The 21507-nt window shown below is 35.4% G+C and overlaps 1 protein-coding gene across 7 annotated transcripts in view; it reads left to right on the forward strand.

Annotated features, from left to right (window-relative positions):
* Positions 1–21507, forward strand: part of LOC150093021 (uncharacterized) — a 79814-nt gene that overhangs the window by 17735 nt on the left and 40572 nt on the right. For all 7 annotated transcript variants that reach the window (XR_016550398.1, XM_090413272.1, XM_090413274.1 and 4 more), the window contains 2 exons: positions 7903–7986; positions 12040–12205. Coding sequence is in view for 6 of the 7 variants with exons in the window: in XM_090413272.1 (XP_090269398.1) it covers positions 7903–7986; positions 12040–12205 (250 nt within the window). In the remaining variant the exon portion in view is untranslated. The remainder of the gene's footprint in view (positions 1–7902; positions 7987–12039; positions 12206–21507) is intronic.

A 21507-nucleotide genomic window follows, 5' to 3' on the forward strand; every position in this document is an offset into this window, starting at 1 on the left:
ACCAGGAACATTAAGTAGAAATATGTCTGTAATTCTCATATTCAGTTTTATTTCCTTTTTTATATATAGGTACTGTGAGAGCTCTACCCCAATCATCTCGAATTCGTCCCTCTGTCCATGGCCTTCTGAACTATGTGGTACAGCCACTGTAAGACATTTATACCTCCATACTTGAGCATTTCTGGTCAAATATAATCTATTCCAGCTGCCTTTCCACATTTCAGGTTTTTGATGGCTTTTCTTCTTCAAGTATGGATATGTATTCCTGATTGCATGCCTGTTAGGTATTTTTTTGTGCTGTCACTGCTTGTTTCATTTAGCAATTTTTCAAAGTAATTACTCCATACATCAAGGATATCTCTTTTTCCAGTTTTCATGTCACCTTTTTTTCATCCCTAATTCCTTTTACAGCACTCTTTCCTCCAATTTTGAGCTTTTTCAACAACCTCAAAAATATCCTGCCATCTTGATATTTATTTTCTATGTTCTTACCAAAGTCTTCCCATGATTTTATTTAGCTAGTTTTACACAGTGTTTAGCTTTCTTACATTTGTTTTTGTACTCTATAAGAGCACAAGCTGACTTATTTTCCAGAAACTTTCTATATGTTTTCTTCTTTTCCTTTACTGCCTCTTTAACTTCCTGTGTCCACCATGGAGTTCTGATTTTTTTATCCTTGCAGACAACCTCCTCACATGCTTCCCTGGCTGAATCAGTCAATGTTTTCTCAGGATTTGCCACTGAATCTCTAAGGTTTTGTTCTTATTCTTCAACTCTTTCATTTTTTCTTGAATAATGTTTGTGTAGTTTTAGTCTGCAGTTCACATCTGAGAGCTGCTCAACTTTTATTTGCTTTAAAACTTTCGTACACGTTATTCTTTTCCATATAAAATTCAATTTTATCCTTTTCAAGAGTAAATGGTGATCAATTTCAAATCCTCTATACACTCTACTGTCTTGCATCAGTGAGAAAACATCCCTATCAATGAGTCTTTTCTTATTCCTTGCCTCTTCTCTCCATGTGAATTTGTGCACATTTTTATGTTGGAACATGGGTTAGTAATAATCAGTCCATGTCCTGAGTGGAAATCCAACAGGTATTTGCCATTATTATTAGCTTTGCTCTTTTCTCCAAATTTTCCCAAAATATTTGTGTATGTCTCACAATTGTGTGGGAAGGTTTATGCATTCATTGTACATATTGTACAATGAATGCATAAATTTTAACGGTATAGATGAGAAAAACAGACTGATAAGACAATAACTATTTATTAACTTATTGCTGATATTTCACTGGTATTCTATCCAGCATCTTCAGAGCACTAAAAACAGTTTGTCACAGTACATAAGACAACAACAATCCAGTATAACAATGGGACTAGTATGAACAATTGTAACATACAACACATTGAGGTTTGGAGTATGTTTCAAGGCTTCTGTTGATTCCAGGAACAACGTCTCTGACTTGTAAAATCTTCTGTGCAGCACTTTTGTTTTTTTCTAATCAATCCTGTGTGCAGAGGTATCTAAAGCATGGTCTATTAGATCTGACTTGTCATAATGATAGTGCCAGATGTATTTTTTATGTTCACTGAGGCAGATGTCCACAGTTCTTCCTGTCTGTCCATGGTAGGATTGAGACTTAAATTAAAGCCTAGTCATATTTTCTAGTCATAGGTAATGCCAGTTCCCTTGTACATTCTCTTAAATGGCAACCCATTATCCCATTGAGTCCCAAATCTGTATTTGCATTCAGATTCTGCAAATATCCTAAGTACCTCATATTCATCAAACTCCAGTGGCGGCTCGTAGGAATTTGTAATGATGGGGATGCATTGCTACTAGCCCAAAACGCACGCAAATCATGCTTTATCCCCACTACATTATCCCCACTAGGTAGCAGTTTGGTGCGGTCTGCATTGAATTCAGCTTTTTATACTTTTAGGATTTTTGTGAGCTTTTCAGACGTGCCCCGGATGTACGGAATGGTGATTGATTCCGTACAATCTACCTCTGTTAAGAAGGTGGGGGGGGGAGTTGTGGTTAACTCGTTTTAATATTTTCTGGATTTTTTGGGGATTTCTTAGCCATTGGCTAAGAAAGTGTTAGGATATGGTTAAGTTCAGTAACCATATCCTTTTTAACTCTGTTATATGATATTTTATGATATGTTATATCATATTTAGCTCTGTTATATGGAGTTTTTATAATCCCATATGGTTGTGAGGGGGGGCGGGTATATGATTATTGGTGAATGTATCTACCTGTATGTGTAGGTTTTCTATAAACAAAGTCAGGAATCCATCAGGCTGGCATGTAATCAGAATATCTAGGAAAGGGAGACTGTTGTTGTTTTCCTTTTCCAAGGTAAACTGGATCCTGGGGTGTTGATTGTTTAAATGTGTTAAGAAATTGTGGAGTGTCTCTAGGTCATGCAGCCAAATGGCAAACACACCCTCCACATAGCATAGCCAAACAGTGGGCTTATATGAGGCAGAGTTCTCCACTAGAGAGAGAGAGAGAGAGTGGAGAACACATGGCTGTCCCCTCTATCTGTTCATAGAATTTTCTTTGCCAAATTAAATAGCTTGAGTTCATGGTGAACTGAAATGTGCTTGAGATATCTGAAGGAAGGTTTGCTTTGATAAGGTTTAAGGTATCTTTGAGTGGAACATTGGTGAATAAGGAGGAGACATCAAATCTGACCATTATGTCAGTGTGTTGGTGTGAGAAGTTTTCTATACTGGCTTTAAAGTGGGCTGAGTTTTTTAAGTGTGATGGTGTGTTGCCAGTATATTGTGTGAGTACTTTGGCTAAATGTTGGGCTAATTTGTATGTGGGGGAATCAATGCATCCACAATGGGACATAATAGTACATTTTGCTTATGGATTTTTGGTAGTTCATATATCCTGGGGGGGGGTCTAGAGTTAAAAGGTTTTAGTCTGTTAGTCACTTCCACAGGCCAAGAGGTAACCTTCTTAAGAAGCCTATGGAGTGTTCTGCTTTAGGTGCTGGTGGTATCATATTCTATAGTGAGGTAGGTAGAATGATCTAAAAGTAAAGAGGCAAGCTTACCTGTGTAATCTGATTGGTTTAGAACCACAGTAGCATTTCCCTTATCCACTTTAGTAATTACTATTTTTCTGTTGCTTTTTCATTTCTTTCAGAGCTTAGAATCTTTTGATAGATTGCTTATTGGAGATTTGGCTTGGGTAAGAACACTGGCTACATCCAGTCTGATATTGTTGACAATATGGTTGGTAAGGCTATGGATACTTCATTCTACATGTATTATTATTTCTTCTGCAGGGATCTTTTTAGGTTCTATAGTGAAGTTGTGGCCATGTGCGAGTGTGCTGATTGTATAAGGGATGATAGTTTATTACCATGTTGAGAGATAGTTGAGGCTTGGAAGCTGATTCTTTTGTCAACTTTCAAATTTTTGATGTGCTGACATTCTTCGAAATTCTTTTTCTGCTGAAGCATTCGAGACGTCAGAAAGATCGTCCAAAGGTCAACGTTCAGCAAAGCGGCAAGCTCTACTTCTAGCACACAAATAACTTTGTTAGTGTCAGCCAAGAGAACGAATTAAAGTTTTTATAATTAATAATTTAGTTGAATTGCATTTCCTAAAAAATTAGAAGTACATCATCATCATAGTTTATTCACAATATGATACAATGTGAAAAGGGAAAAGAGATTTACATCAAAAATTAAAGATTGCAAATTATGGTCTTCCAAGTCTCTATCTTGAGCTAACTGGTAGATGTCAGATGGAATTTTACAGTTCAGTCTATTAATGGTTTCACAGATGTATTGCCAAAATAGTTTGCATGGTTTCCTTTATGGCAGTTGCTAGGGAGGGGTACAAGATATTATAATATTACGTGAAAAGTTTACATCATTACTAACTTTCTGTTGGCAAGTTTCCTAGTTATTCATAACTAAGAAAATAGTTATGTATTTTCTGTAATTTTCTCTTGTAAATAGGTATTTGGAATTATGCATTATAGCTACAGCAAAACTTTCAAACCTCGATATTTGAGTATTTCTGGTCAAACATTATCTGCTACAGTTGCCTTTTTGCATTTCAGATTTCTGATGGCTTTTTCCCCCCTACCTCAAGTACTGATATGCACTTCTGATTGCATTTATCTTGAATATTTTATACTGCTTTTCTGTCATGCTTATCTCATTTAAAATCTTTCAAGATAATTGCTCCAGCAGCCAGATGTTTTCAGTATCATTTCTGATTCCTTTTGCAGTATCCTTTCCTTCATTTCTAGCCATTTTAGCAGCCTCTAGAACATTTTGCCACCTTCATTGTATTTATATATTTTTATTGAGCTATCAATATGATAGTTCATTAAGAATATTTCTTCTTTTCCAGGACTGCCTCTTTAACTTTGAGTCTACTGTAAAGTTCGGATGTTTCCATCCTTGCATGTAACTTCACCATTTGTCTCCTTTGCCGAATCACGCAACCTTTTTTTCAGATTTTGTCAGTGACTTTCCAAGGTTTGATTCTTGTTTTCAAACTCTCATTTTTTTCTCCAGTAATATTTGGATAATGAATCTACAGTTCACCCTGAATGTTGCTTGACTTTGAATCACTAGTAATATATTGGTTTTGATAAGATGGTATCCTACCTTCAGGTCTTGTGGTCAGCAAGTCAATTAGTGGAAGAACATATGCAGGAGAAATGTCATCATGAGTACATTTTAGTATTGAAGATAGAAAAAGTTAATACTGGTTATAGATGATATTTAACCAGAAATGCCCTAAAGATGGAGGTATAAAAGTTATACTCTGATTACACTGCATAATTCAGACTACTTGAATAGAAGATAAAATTTCAGATGCTTATTGTAAAATTCTCATAGAATCTGTCTATAAAATGGAAAATAAAACTGAATTTGCAAATTAGAGGAATTTCCCTACCGAGTATTCCACCTAAGATTTATGCTTGCACACTTACGTTGAGAAGAATCATTAGAGACAAAATTTGTGAAGAATGAACTGTGTGTTCAAATCAAATAATGGTTTGAATACACAGCTCATTGAACTAGATTTTAATTTTCAGGCAAAATACGAAATATAACAAGAGTCTCTGTATTATGTTTATACTATTTTATAATGGTTTTACTTCACAACACAAGATATTTCTTATTTCTATAAAAATTAATAGTATATTTATTTACTTAAATGCTTGGAGCAGCTTTTATCGATCTTTCAGCAGCATATGACACTGTTAATCACAAGAAACTGTTGGTCAAGCTGTACGAAAGATTTTCACCTCATGAATGTAGTTAAAACCATGCTCCAGAATCGACGATTCTACATAATTTTGCAAGGAAAGAAGAGCAGATGGAGAAATCAGAAGAATGATTTACCTCAAGGAAGCGTATTGGCCCCGATGCTCTACAATATTTATACTAACGATCAGCCAACCCACCCAAAAGTGAGGAGGTTTATCTATGCTGACGACACAGTTATATGCGGTCAAGCAAGGAGTTTGAAGAAGTTGAGAAGAGGTTGACAGAAGCCTTAGAAATACTCTCCAAGTACTATGAGACCAATTGCCTGAAGCCTAACCCAAACAAGACTCAAGTATGCGCTTTCCATTTGCGCAACAGGGAAGCAAAACGGCAGTTAAACATTGTCTGGAGAGGAAAACGCCTCGACCACTGCAGCAATCCCAAATATCTTGGAGTTAAGCTGGATCATAACTTGTCGTATAAGGTACATTGCCAGGAACTAAAAGGAAAAATCTATGCAGAAATAACATAAGAAAAATGACCGGCACGACGTGGGGGGAGCTCAACCAGAGGTACTTCGCTCGATGGCTTTGGCATTGTGTTTTACTGCAGGGGAGTATGCTGCCCCAGTGTGGGTGGCATCTGCCCATGCGAAACACGTGGATGTGGCTTTAAATGATACCATTAGGATCATAACCAGATGCCTAAGACCAACCCCAGTCAACAAGCTGTATCCCTTAGCAGGCATAGTGCCACTAGGCATAAGATGTCAAGTGGCCGGTGAGATGGAGAAAAAGAAGCAGATGACGGACGAAAGACATCCAACGTACAACCATATCATCATGGCTTCTCGATTCAAATCAAGGCATAGTTTTATGCAAAGAACTAAACCATTGATCCATAAACCTGAGGAGCGATGCCTTGTTCTATGGAGGGAATCGGTTCAACTTCAAGAAGCCCTCCATAATTAAGGAAGAGTTAACCAAGGGATATCACCTATCCTATAGCACCTGGAGGACTCTGAACCGTCTTAGAATGGGAGTGTACAGATGCAGAAGTAACCTGATGAAATGGAGTCATGCAGATGATGACAGCTGTGACTGCGGAGACGCCCAAACTGATGAACATCTTTTATGTTGCCCAGATCTAATCGATGTGTGCTCCATGGATGATATTCTGATGGTCAATGACAAGGCGATACAAGCCACTGTTTTTTGGATGGAGAGGATATGATTGGTGTTCCGGACTCGGGAAGTAAGTAAGTACTTAAATGCTGATATTTTGCTTGTTTTATACCCACCATCGTCAGATCACAAACAGTTTGTCACAGTATGCAAACATCAGCAGTTACTTAATAGTGAGAACATGCTAATAAATAGCCAATATCCTAAAACTTCACTTCACAATAGAATAGGAATCAACTGCTTGCATTCTTAGATACACTAATCATGCAGCTTTCAAATGGTTTTCATCATCTTTTTCTATTTATAAGAGAAAAATTAGCCAAAATGCTAAACTAGTATTGTAAAACAGTGTTTTAAAGTGATTATAACTTATGGATCTGAGAATTAAGTAAGATTTAACAATTGATCAAAGACTTTAGATTGTGGAGTGAGTTCTGAGAAAAATTAGGGGAGTGAAGAGATGGCATCAAATACAGAACCATATTAAAAATGAAGATATTCAAAAGGCACATTCTTGATATTGTTTGTATTGCAGAATTCATGATCAGACTTCATTTAAGGTTGTATTATCACTTAAACAGAATTGACAAGAATGGCAGGAAAAACACCCAGAGGAAGGCTAAGAACGAAGTTAATTGATGCAGTTAAGCAGTATCTTAACTGCATCAATTAACTTAGATCTTAGCCTTGAATTATTGAAATGTAAGAGAGACCTAATAATAACAGATTAACATTTCTTACCCTGCTGTTTAGATCTCCAACAAGGACCAGCTTTTCCATTTTAATGTTAACTGCTTTCTCTAGTGATTCAAAAAAATTTCCCCACTTCTTCCTACTAAGGAAGAAAGGGGGTGGGGATAAGCACAAATAAGTTTTATTATCCAATTCTTCATTTTGAAATTTATCCATGCCACTCTACTTGAAATTTCTTAGTATTCATGAAAAATATCCTTGTGTTTTGTGTTGAGTGCTATAGCTACTCCTTTTTTACCCTGATTATTATTGTCTGCATATAATGTCTGATATTTGTTATTTAGAAGAATATTATCTGTCTTTGCTTTTTCTCCCTTGAGAAAAAGCAAAGTAGGGGCCTTATTTAACCTGAAGATGCTCAGCCGGCCTTAAAATATCATCATAGTGTATCATCTTTTGTTTTGATTTAAGCAATACATAATATAATTTGGTCAGTAAGTCAACCAAATTATTACCAGCCCATCCTTGTTTGTGTATATCCAGTCAGATACATACTAATGGAGTGTATCACAAGGTGAGGATTTGACATCAGGTCAGAGGTCTTGGTTTGTTTCCTACATTTCTCAAAAGGCTATGGAAGGTGTCTCCTTCCAGTTATCTATTTTTGGCTCCTAAGTTACCCTAGTTTTATATATTAACATAATTATTTTCATATTTGCAGTTTTTAATAATTTTGAGAGTCTCATCTTGTAATAATGTTTTCAGAATTCTCTTAATACACCAGAAGAAATTCAGGAATGGATACCAAGTATAAAGCAGGACATTGATTTTTTCCTAAAACAATGTCAGGTAGGTGGTTTGTTTCTGATGTGTCCCTCCAATAAATATAAAATGTATGTTCGATAATTAATTATTCAACTGGCCATGATTACCATTTAAAATGGAATACCATTGAAATAACAATGATTCAAAGATTGTTGATATATTTCATCCACTATGGCCAATTGTATGGCAAATACGTATTAGCAGGACTATCGTAACCTGCTAAGCAACTAAGGCAGTGCCTAGGGATGGCAAGTTTTGTGGGTTGCAAAAATTGAAACCTTAAAAATGAATAATTAGATATGCTTTATGATTTTGTATTTTATTTCTTGTTTTAAACATTCAGGTTGGTTTAATAACTCATGAATGTTTGGATAGCCATTTATTTGTTTGCAGTAGCTTTTCACAGTATGTTCAGACAGATGGTTTTTGCAAGTGGTCACTAACAATTGATTGTTTGTATAATCAGGGAGCAATGTATGATATTGTCTTCTTTGGTCCATAGCAACTGAAAATATTATTATTTATTATTATATGGGCACCTCCATGGAGTCCAAAGACTCATCATGGGAGACTCAATCTATCCACACAATCTATCATACCTCTCCTTGAAACCATTAACAGACAAAGCATTCACAACTGACTCTGGCCACCCATTCCACTCATTCACTACTCTCCAAGCAAAAAATCTAGTCCTTACCCCCTACTAACCACACCTTTATTCAACTTCCAGAGATGACCCCTTGTTTTGGTTCCTCTAGCCAAGTGATGAAACATTTCCGTTGCATCTATCCTATAAAATCCTTTAAGCAACTTAAATGTTTCTATCATATCCCCTCTTTTTTTCTATCAACCAACTTCTGCAATCCACATACTTTCAATTTATCCTCATAGGGAACAGGCCACTCGCCTCTGAATCCTCTCCACTGCTTTCTCATCCCCAAGACACCCAGGGGACCAGACTTGAGCATAGTAATCCAAATGTGGGCATATCAAGACCTTATAAAGAGGAATTACAACTTCCTTATTTTTACTTGTTAATGTGTTCTTCACTAGCCAAGTAATCTTATGGGCTAATTTAGCAACCTTAGCAATATGTCCTCTAAACTTTAACTCTCTCTCTCTCTACCACTACCCCTAAATCTCTAGCTTCGTCTATTTCCTGGAGTACAGTGCCATCAATCTGATACACAATCTATTTATCCCAAAATGCATAACTTTACATTTCTCAACATTAAACTGACAACCATTAACTTTTGCCCATACTGACAGCCTATTTAAATCTTCCTACAAGCTCTCCACATTGCCTTGATTAACTATTACTACCTAATTTCATCATCAGCAAACAACTGAATATTTCCTTTCAGGTTATTTCCTGTATCATTTATGTACAAATTAAACAGCAATGATCCCAGCACTGAACCTTGTGGCACACCACTAGTCACCTGTTTTTGCCTCGATTCTGCCCCTCCTATACTAGTTTATTTGGAGGGGCAGAATTTATAGACCTGTCCAGCAGCCACTCTCTTATCTACTTAATCAGTGTCATATCCAGCCCCATTTGTTCTAATTTGTGTAACAGTGTTCCATATGGTATTCTGTCAAACCTTTGCAAAATCATCATGTAGCCATTTTCTTTATCCAAATCAGTTGTTATTCTATTATAAAAAGTTTAAATTACTATGGCATGACCGACCCTTCACAAAGCCATGTTGATCCTCATACAGTATCATATTTTTATCTACCCATTCTTGAACTTTCTTTTACTAATTTCAATAGCCCTTATGGGGCTTGCATATAAATTGGATTATTAATACTAATGTAATTTATAGACCTGATGAACTTACTATGCACGTAAATTACATAAATAAAAATAAACCGTTTAATATAGAAGGCTTATTTCGTGATTAGTATCTCATCACATCAAAGTAAAGATACAAAAATAATAGACGTTTATGTGAAAAGAGAATCGAGTGACAAAGAGACGTCACAAACTGCAAAGTGCTATCTTTCTGCTGTTCTCCAGCCATTATTCACATGCTACTATTAAGAATCAGTAGGAACAGTAGCATAGCTAGGTTTTTGGCACCCTTTTCAAATTTGTAGTTACACGCCTTTCCTTTATCCTCTCGTAGTGCCCTTGAAAACCAATGCCATAGTGTATAGTTTCCTATACTACTATGTGGGAAGCTGTAAACAAAGTCATTAACATAGTAGTAAACAAACTTAGTCAATGGACAAAGCAGTGCATGGTTTACTAGGATGCAAAAGTAAAGAGACAATTTAAAAAGAATAATTTAGAAAATTAAAAATTAAAATATACTATTTAAAAAACTTGCATTAAAGTGCATATACAATTAAGAGATAATTCACATAAAGCAAATATGAAAAGTTTACATATAAAAATAACAAATAACTAAATCATAATGTATGTATGTATGTATATATTATCACATGCAAATCCACATTAAAAATTGTGTGGGAATTGTATGTACATAATACAAATAACAATAGATTATTAGTGAGTTTCAAAGTTACCGATTCCTAGAATTTTGAAATTTTTAGACCTTGACTATGATTTAGATTAGAATTATTTCAAAGAAATCTGGTCATGAGAACATGCATGACCAAATTTCTCAACTTCAAGGGGGAAATGCATTTTACACACACACACATTCACAACATCCCTCTTACCATAGGATTAATTGCTATAGCAATTAATCGTATGGTAAGAGGGATAGCGGCATACACACTGCTGCCTCTGGGAGGGACAAAGGTCACAAGGACCACTCGTACCACGAGTTGCCCCAGTCCTGAAAATACATCAAGCGCAAACTTTGTTTGCTTACACGTGAAAAACTTGTATAAGTGAAAAACTTCCACAAACCTTGCATTAAATTAATTGTCAAACCAGTAGCTCAGTTAAGCAGCAAAGAAACTAAAAACATCATAAAAGATAAAATAGAAAAAAAAAAAAAAAGAAAAGTCAAAATGGGAATTATAAAAATTAAAAGTATTAATAATGGAGGAGTCTTAATTGAAACCAAGAAAATACAGACATTGACTTTCTACATAGTAAAATTTCTGAGGAATGCAAAGACATTATTAGCAAATCCCACTAAAAATATCTTTCAAGGCTAATTATATATGATATTCCAGGGAAATCGATACAAACAATGCACTTGACTAGATGTGCTTACAGAATTGAATGGCTACCAAGGTCTCCAGATTTTGGATTATTTCTTATAGGGGTATCTAAAATCAGTGACTTATGTCAGCTGACTCAGAACAATAGATGATCTAAAGGACACCATAACATCAGAATTTGTGAACATCAGAGAAAATGTTACTGTACTTAGGAATATTCAAAGGTCATATGTCAAATGAGGAAGAAAGTGTTGAGAAAAAAATGGTAACCAATTTGAACATTTAATGTAATTTATATGATAAATTGTCTGTGGGGCTTGACTTTTGGTGCACCTTGTATATACGTAAAAATGTCATACACACAACGGGATCCAAACCTACTCAGACCGAACTTCTTGGTCTACCACTGTGATGCCAATCTTCTACGCTTCCTGTTTTTTTGAAATAAACAAATAATATACAAACAGTTCTGTGATCAATTGGAGGCTTTTCAGGATGCTTGGAATTAAATTCATAAGCACCTGAATGCTGTCTGACACTGTCTCTTTGGTATACATAAGAACAATCTCTATTCACATCCAAGCAAAGTTTCTACCACTTATGTCACCTATTATGTTTTCTTAAATCTAAAAAGTTTTTTTGTTGTGAATAGCCTGCATGTAATAGGGAAAATGTCTGGTTTTTTTTTTTTTTTTTTGTGAATACTCTTTAAAAATATTATTTGAATATATAAAAAGAGTCTACAATATTTTGTGGATAACCTGCATGTGATGGGAAAAATAGCTTTTTCATGCCCATTAATGATACTTGAATTACTAAATGGTAGTTTAACCTTTTTTGATCCCAAAAATTATATACAGGCCTGTGCAATTATTTATTTATTGTTATTATTATTACTTTTTTTTCTTACTGAGAAACATTAATTTTTCATAGGTTCCTTGCTATCCAGAACACAAAATTGGAGAATTTCAGAACAAAATATCAAGATTGGAACGGGAATACAAAGCTTTTGTTCGTAAACATAAAGAATTGTGTCCTCAGCTAGGTGTTACTCCATGGACTAATCGTCCATACAAAAGTAAAGAAGATAATAATTGTGGTAAGTTTGACAGGTCTGACTCATTATTAGCTCAATGTTTCCTACTTCAGGTTGAGTGCCATTTTGCTTAATTGAACAGTATTTTCTGCATCTGTCACCTGCATACAATTTGCATCCGTAAGTCTTTCTTTAATAATCAAATTAATTTGGGTTGTCTTTAGCTTACAGAAACAGTTTCTTTTTTGCACGTTAGAACAATTATTTGTCTTGCAATCAAGAAAAATAACACTCGACTTTTTGACCTCTGTATCAAGGTTATCATCAGGAATACTTATATATGAACAAGACACATGCTACATGACAATACAAAAGTACACTATAGTATGATTGCTTTGTCAATTATACTAGCTTGTTTACATATCCTCTGGTGCGAAGAAAAAATCATCATCATCATCAAATTCCTGCCATGTACCCTCAAGGGGTGTACAGGATATGACAGCACTACATGAAAAAATTACATCATTACTAACTTCCTATCTACAATTTTCCTCCAAATCAGTCTGTTACTTGTCAAGACTCCAACATTATCAGATCTTATATTTCTATCGTCTAAGGCACTTTGTACCATATCAATCCACCTATATCTTGGCCTTTCTCTGGGTCGTTTTCCTGCCAACCTGGCAGAGAACACTTGTTTTGCTAATCTTTCCTCTAACATTCTATTTAAGTGACCATACCACCTGAGATTAGCTCTGCTAACGCATTCCTGGATGCTGACAATGTCAAGTTCTTTCCTAATATCCTCATTTTTAATATGATATTGCCACTGATGCCATCTGTTCACGCCTCTAATCTTTCTCAGGACTCTCATATCTGCGGTCTCTAGTCTTTGGTCAAGTGTTTTACTTCTGACCCAGCTCTCAGATCCATAAATTAAAACTGGTTTGAACACTGTCTTGTATACAGCTAATTTAGTGTTGCGACTAATTTCTCTCTTATTCCATATGAATTTATTCAATTGATTTCCCACCATACCAGCTTTGCTGATTCTGTTGTCTATTTCTATATTTAATTTACCATCTTCAGTAAAAATCGTGCCTAAGTAGCTGAAATGTTTTACTTGTTCCACAGGTTCTCCATTCACAACACAGTTGACATTTTCAATGATTCTGCCTATTTTCATTGTCTTTGTCTTTTTATTGCTGACTTTCATACCATATCTATTACAACAGTTATTCAATTTAGTCAGGGAATCTTGCAGACTTGTAGCAGATTTATTTAGAAGTATAATATCATCCGCATAAAGCAAAGAGCTGACATTAACATCTCCAATTTTGATATCTGGTTTGATACCACTTTCCTTCATAATGTGATCCATATAGATAATGAATAACAGAGGGGATAATGTACATCCTTGTCTCACACCAGATTTAACATTAAACCATCTTCCTGTACTTCCTTCAATTCTAACTGCTGACTTACAACTCAAATAAAGACTAAGTATTGCTTGATATAATGCCCCATTGACACCATATAACTGCAGCGTATTGAATAGCTTCTCTCTTGGCACCTTGTCATATGCCTTTTCCAAATCGACAAAACTTAAATACAGATCTTTGTTATATTCCCATGCTTTCTCGACTATTTGTCGTAAAGTGAACATCTGATCCTGACAGCCTCTATTTGGGCTGAATCCAGCTTGTTCTTCACCAAGCTTTTCTTCCACAATTCTTCTCAACCTTTTCTCAAGTATACTTGTATAGATCTTGGCAGGAACACTCAGTAGGGAAATATCTCTGTAATTCTCACATTCAGTTTTATTTCCCTTTTTATATATGGGTACTATGAGAGCTCTACTCCAGTCATCGGGAATTCATCCCTCTGTCCAGGCTTTCTGAACTATGCAGTGCAGCCACTGTAAGACTCTTATACCACCATACTTCAGCATTTCTGGTAGAATATCATCTACTCCTGCTGCCTTTCCACATTTCAAGCCTTTGATAGCTTTTTCTACTTCAAGTATGGATATGTATTCCTGACTGCATGCCTTGTCAGTGTTTTTTATCACTGTGCTGTCATCACTGCTTATTTCATTTAGCAGTTTTTCAAAGTAATTACTCCATACTTCAAGGATATCTTTTTCTCCCATTTTCATGTCACTTTTATCATCTCTAACTCCTTTTACAGCACTCTTTCATCCATTCCTAAGCTTCTTCAACAACCTCCAGAATATTTTGCCACCTTCTTGATATTTATTTTCTATATTCTTGCCAAAGTCCTCCCATGACTTTTGTTTAGCTAGTTTTACACACTGTTTAGCTTTCTTACATTTGTCTCTGTATTCTGTAAGAGTAAAAGCTGACTTATTTGCCAGGAACTTTTGATATGCTTTCTTCTTTTCCTTCATTGCCTCTTTAACTTCCTGTGTCCACCATGGAGTTCTGATTTTATTATCCTTGCACACAACCTCAACACATACCTCTCTGGCAGAATCAATCAATGTTTTCTTCAGAGTTTGCCACTGAATCTCCAAGGTTTGATTGCTGTTCTCAAACTCTTTCATTTTCTTTTCAATAATCTTCCTGTATTTTAGTCTACAGTTCACATCTGAGAGGTGCTCAACTTTTATTCGCTTTAAAACTTTCTTACATGTTATTCTTTTCAATATGAAATTCAATTTTATCCTGCTCAAAACTAAATAGTGATCACTTCCAATTTCAAATCCTCTGTACACTCTGGTGTCCTGCACCAGGGAGAAAGCATCACTATCAACAATAACATAGTCAATGAGACTTTTCTTATTCCTAGCCTCTTCTCTCCATGTGAATTTGTGCACATTTTTATGTTGGAACATGGTGTTAGTAATAACCAGTCCATGTCCTGAGCAGAAATCTAACAGATATTTGCCATTATTATTAGCTTTGCTCTTTTCTCCAAATTTTCCCAAAATATTTTTATGTCTGACAATCATTTTCTACTCTGCTATTTAGATACCCAACAAGGAGCAACTTTTCCTTTTTCATTGTGTCAGTTGCTTTTTCTAAAGCTTCAAAAAATTCCTCCACTTCTACCTTAGTAGAACCTTCTGTGGGACCATAGGCACAAATAAATCTCATTGTCCAGTTCTCCATTCTCATATTTGCCCACATTACTCTACTTGAGACTGACTGCCATTGAAGAAGATTACCCTCGTATTTTGTGTTGAATACTATGGCTACTCCTTCTTTTCCTTGATTGTCATTGCCTGAATATAACATTTTGTATTTATTGCTCAGAAAGATCTCACCAGTTTTGGTCTTTTTTGTTTCAGTCACCCCTATTATGTCGATCTGGTACTTATCTAATTCCTCAGCTAGCTCCATTTCTTTGCCATTCAGGCTTCTTACATTGATAGTACCGATCTTTAACTCTGGTGATGTTGAGTTGGGGTTTGTTTTCAGATTTGTTCCAGTAGCTGACTTTTCGCTGTTCACCCTGGTTCCCTGTCGAAAACAACGGGGGCCTTGTTTAACTGGGCGACGCCCCAGCCGGCATGAAATTTTGTCATGTTGTACCATTGTTTTTTTATTTTGGTTTAACCAATAAGAATACAATTTGGTCGGCTAAATCCCAAATTGTCAGCCCATCCTCGTTCGTTTAGTATCAAAGTAGATACCCAACAGGGTGCACCACAAGAAGGTGGGGATTGGACATTAGGTCAGAAGCCCTGGTCGGTTCTCCGCATTCCTTTAAAGGCTATGTGGAGGTCTCCTCTCAGTTATACAGCTTTGACCCTTAAGCACCCCAAAAAAAGAAAAAATAACAATAGATAAAATAAATCATTTAAAAAAAACAAAATAAAACAATAATTTATATATGATGAAACATATAATAAAATAATATGTAAATGATAGATAACAAAAAAAAAGTTAAAAGTGGAACTACATCATATGCACCTCTACAGTCCTGTTATCCTTAGATTTTCTTGTGTTAGGGTTCTCCCATCATATTCTTCTTGATGCTATATGGGTTGCAAATGGGTCGTCCATACTGTTGGAATTGATAATCCACCATTCATGTTGAGATCGGGATGATGAATCAGCATCTCACAAGCTCCTTTAAGTTTTGTTGCATTGTAGAGACTGTGCTTTCCAGTTAATTTTCTGACAAGTTTGGAATGCATGGTTGGAAAGGCCTATTGTGTCATAGTGAAGGAATTTAATGTGGTTTTTGTCTTTTCTTATTGGAATTGTGTGTCCTGTTTCCCCTATGTAGGGTAAGTTGCAGGTGCATTGGATTTTGTAAACCCCTGGGTGGCCAAAGTAAGGAAGGGGATCTTTGGATGAGCTAAGTATGCCTTTTAATTTTACAGGAGGTTTGAATGTTGCCTTATTATTGCATTTATGAAGTATTCTATTTTTCTAATATTCCTCTAATATGATAGTATGGCATTTTTATCATCTTTTTTTGCCATTCATGACATTATTGAGGATCTTGTGTACTCTTTTTTTTTTTCTTTTTTGGCTGATCATTGGAGCAAATTGTTAGGGTTCTATGTTTGAGGGTGCTGATGTTCTCCAGTTTTTGTGTTGGATGATGGTACAAATCTTTGTGTATGTATTGGCCATGTATGTAAGTTTACAGCAGACTGTGAGGAAAAGATAGCCTGAGGGAAGATGTGTAACAAATGTGTCTAGAAAAGGAAGAGAATTATTGTTTTCAGTCTTAATGGTAAATTGGATACATTTGTGCTTTTTTCTCAGGTGGCTTTGGAATGTATTTAATGTTTGTTGTGGGGCCAAATGGTGAATATATTGTCAACATATATGAGTGAAACTTTGAGCTTCAGGCTGCTGAATCTAGAGCTTGTTGCTCAAAGTCTTTCATGTAAAAGTTAACTTTGGGGGTGGGGGAACTGAGCACATGGCCCATACATTCTTTTTGCAGGTAGAAATTATATATGATATACTCAGAGCAAAGCACTGAGCAAAAAAAAAAATCATATTTATTTATTTTTTTATTTAATTTAATTTATTTTTTATCTATCATCTATATATTATTTTATTTATACATTTTATTATATATAAATTATTATTCTTTTTTTTTAATATATTTATTTTATCTAATTATTATTATTTCTCACCAAGGTCAGGTAAATGTTAACAAAGTGGTTAGTTATGCTATAGCATATATATGTGTATTATCATGTGGCTTATGTCTTGTATTCTTGATGATTACCTTGATATAGAGGTTGAAATGTTGTGTTATTTTTCTTGATTATAAGTAAAGTAATTGCTCTAATGTGTTTTTGTTTCCATTATTCTTGACGATTACCTTGATATAGAGGTTGAAATGTTAATTGTTATTTTTCTTGATTATAAGTAAAATAATTGATCTAATGTGTTTTTGTCTCCATAAATTCTATATATTAAATGCTGACCACTGCATGACTTTGAAAGAATTGTCAAACCTAAACAAGATGAAAACAAAAAAATTTTGCCTTAAACACATACACGCGTACTTTCTTCTCTTATATTTTTATATATACATTTGTGCATTTACAGTCTCATATTCTGCCAGAAAATGCCAAATCTAGAATTTTCTCTTTTTGATCATTTCTGACTTGAAATTTCTTGATCCCATTCTGAAATGTGTATATCATGTGTCACATCTTTGCTGTATGTATGTTTTTACTTGTATGCTGTCTTTATTATTTCTCCACATCTTGAAAGTCGGGGTGATTTTTTTACAGTCTGACTGTCCAAACAGTGAAGTTTTGTGACTGATATCTACAATTCAAACTGGCTACTCCTTTTCTAATTTCACTGAACAAACTGGAAGCAATGTTGAGGTGATTGCTGTAAATGATGATGTAAAGAAATTAATATCTACTCACCAGAATATATATAACCTTCTCAGCTCTGCTAACTCTCTTGATCTTTTCTTACAATTCTCCTTTTAATACCATGGAAATTGCTTTTTCCTCTCAGTAACTCTGATTATAATCCTGTATAGGTTTGTTCAAGTTTGTTTGTAACAGGGTCTAACCTACTAGCTAAATCTTAATGAATAGGATGGAATAATTACAAAAATTCATTAATAAGGTTTAAACTACAGCAGTTACTTTTGTTAGTTTTATGTCTGTCACATGTTGTTGTTTTAATTAAATCAACATTAAAGTTGATTTAATTTGTATTTCTAGTGTACGTTGTCAATTCCTTAAGTATTAATTATCATGTTTAACCAGTGTATAAGCCTTTCTACAAGAATGTCCACATATTAGTGACCATACAGAGCCTAAGTAGATGGATTTTAGAGAAATTTCATTATACGAGGTGCTATCAAAAAGAAATTGGACTAGGCTAATAAAATCTTTACACAGTGATGAGAAGTTTTGTTTTGTGGAATAGGGCGCGGAAAGTATTATGCTACTTTTTAATCTTAGATCATTTGCTGTGTGAGGTGGTAATAATGAGATTTCTTTTTCTAGACTACAGATGAAATCTATCTTGGGAATCTGTTGTGGAGCTATTGCATAGTTGAAACCCTTTTTGAGAATGTCGATTTCAGGTTTCTTTAAGATGTGGTTTGAAAAATTAAGAATAACTTGGTTGTCTGGTAGAGAAGGTTTAGACTCATTGTGGGTGGTATAGAGGTGGTTAAATTTTTTAATCTGGGTCTGTCTGCTTTTGTTAAAAGCTTTGGTGAAACTGGTGTTGATCATTTTATCTAACACTTGCCAAATTTCCTCATCTAAAGAGCTGGATAGATCCATGAACAGTTCATAACATTGTGAGTCAATTTGACTAAGCACAAATCTTGTGTGATGTAACCTTTCACGAATGAGGAGCATCGATGTCTTGAAATAAATATTTTTAGCTTGTCTAGTATTGAAAAGAGGTTTAAGATGTAAAAACTTAGGAATTATGCAGTTATCACGGCAACGTTTTAAAAAAGTGAGATGGTTTAGTAACCTTGCCTTTTTACATTTTAGGATTTCAAAACGGCGTACCTCGATTTTCGTATCACCATTGACTCTATTCATCATGAAGGTTGTTTTCTTGATCATAAATTAGAACTAGTTGGTTAAGTTAATAAAATTGATCAACACTTGATCGATTAACCAAATATTATTATTTACTAATTTATGATCAAGAAAACAACCTTCATGATGAATAGAGTCAATGGTGATACGAAAATCAAGGTACGCCATTTTGAAATCCTAAAATGTAAAAAGGCAAGGTTACTAAACCATCTCACTTTTTTAAAACGTTGCCGTGATAACTGCATAATTCCTAAGTTTTTACATCTTAAACCTCTTTTCAATACTAGACAAGCTAAAAATATTTATTTCAAGACATCGATGCTCCTCATTCATGAAAGGTTACATCACACAAGATTTGTGCTTAGTCAAATTGACTCACAATGTTATGAACTGTTCATGGATCTATCCAGCTCTTTAGATGAGGAAATTTGGCAAGTGTTAGATAAAATGATCAACACCAGTTTCACCAAAGCTTTTAACAAAAGCAGACAGACCCAGATTAAAAAATTTAACCACCTCTATACCACCCACAGTGAGTCTAAACCTTCTCTACCAGACAACCAAGTTATTCTTAATTTTTCAAACCACATCTTAAAGAAACCTGAAATCGACATTCTCAAAAAGGGTTTCAACTATGCAATAGCTCCACAACAGATTCCCAAGATAGATTTCATCTGTAGTCTAGAAAAAGGAATCTCATTATTACCGCCTCACACAGCAAATGATCTAAGATTAAAAAGTAGCAAAATCTTTACACCTTGCCCAATTTAAATTTGGATTCAACTCCCTTCAATGTAGTCCCCTTCCGAATTCATGCAGCAATCCCACCGCTTTCACCATGCTCTAAAAACACTTCCTGGAAGTCTGTTTGTTGAAGCTCATGAAGCACCGCTTGTTATTCATCTTGGATCTCCTTAATGTGGTCAAACCACCACCTCCTTCTTTGTCGCACTCCTGATTTACCTTGTTGTCTTCAGTCTTGGGGAATATGAACTCTTCCATTGTGACAGGTGCTATTTTGTCTCTGGGCCATAGCCATAAACCCAAGTCTTGTCTCCTGTTTATTTATTTATTTATTCGTATGGAGTTTCCTCCCTTTTTCTCCTCCGTCCCTATTAGGGCGAGATGGGGCCCCCCTCATGGGGGGTTAAGTATTTATGGCTGTAGATACGTGTGTGTTCACGGGGCCGGTTTGCCTGCTTGCGGAATGAAAAACGCCAGATAAACTGGTGGGAAAAACCCTGCTGTCCATGCCCAAGACCAGCTAACTTGGCTATGGCTGAGGGAGATCCTCAAATTCCTCACATCTTCGATGGGAATCGAACCTGGGACATTCCATCCCCAGTCATATGGTTGTGAAGCACAAAGCCACTAGGCTAACCGCACGGACTTTTCTCCTGTGATGACCCTTGAGATGAAGGTTGGGTCATCAATGACCTTTTGATAAAGATCTTGACAAACGTTCACACAGTGCTCCTTCTGGTTAGAAGTCAAGAGACAGAGTATGAACTTGTCAGTGACGCGATGCATGTTCAAATCTTTTGTGATGATTGTTTGAGCTGTTTCACATGAAATGCCATCTCTGTCAGCAACTTCCTGGATGGTGATGCATTGATCTGAATGAATGCTCTGTCGAATTTTTTTGACATTTTTATGGATTGATCTGGTGGACAGTCATCCTCTAAGATGGTTCCGCCCTTCTAAAAATGCAAAACACTGAGTTCGGTTCATGGCTTCGTTTTCATATGCTTTACAAAGTAATTCAAGCGTCTCTGTGGCAGATTTCCCCAGTTTTATGAAAACTTTTTTTGCCCTTTGTTCTAATTTTGTGTTCGTGGCAAAATCTCAGAATGCCACAAACACTTGATAAGAATAATGTGTTGGAAGTTGTTTTTTTTTTAACTTTGTTAGACTATACTAAATTTAGTTTAATCCTTTATCCAAGTGTAAACAAACAGAGTGCCTGAAGTATCTTCAGGACTGAAGCAACTTGTGGTAAAGGTGGACCAAGCTTACATCACTCCTTGTCTTAGTATCTCCCATAATGCAAAGCACATCTCCTTGCAGACATGTGTAATGCTATGCATTAAGGGAAGGGCCACTATCCAGACCGGTTTCGACTTTTCTGAGGTCTCATCAGTGGGAGCCAGACCCAGAGGTGGTAATACTAAAGCAGAAGCAATAGAAAAGTCATATTTACTTATACAAGTTGCCAAAAGGTATCTCACCTTATTATTAAATCATTCTGGATTTAGAGAAAGATGATGAAAGTTTTTTCCACTTGGTTAGACTGTAACAAATTTAGTTTAATCTTTTATCCAAGTGTAAACAAACAAAG

Source organism: Typopeltis vanoorti, chromosome 24, assembly GCF_054136105.1.
Source record: "Typopeltis vanoorti isolate ZY-2024b chromosome 24, IOZ_Tvanoo_1.0, whole genome shotgun sequence".
Taxonomy (NCBI): Eukaryota; Metazoa; Arthropoda; class Arachnida; order Uropygi; family Thelyphonidae; genus Typopeltis; species Typopeltis vanoorti.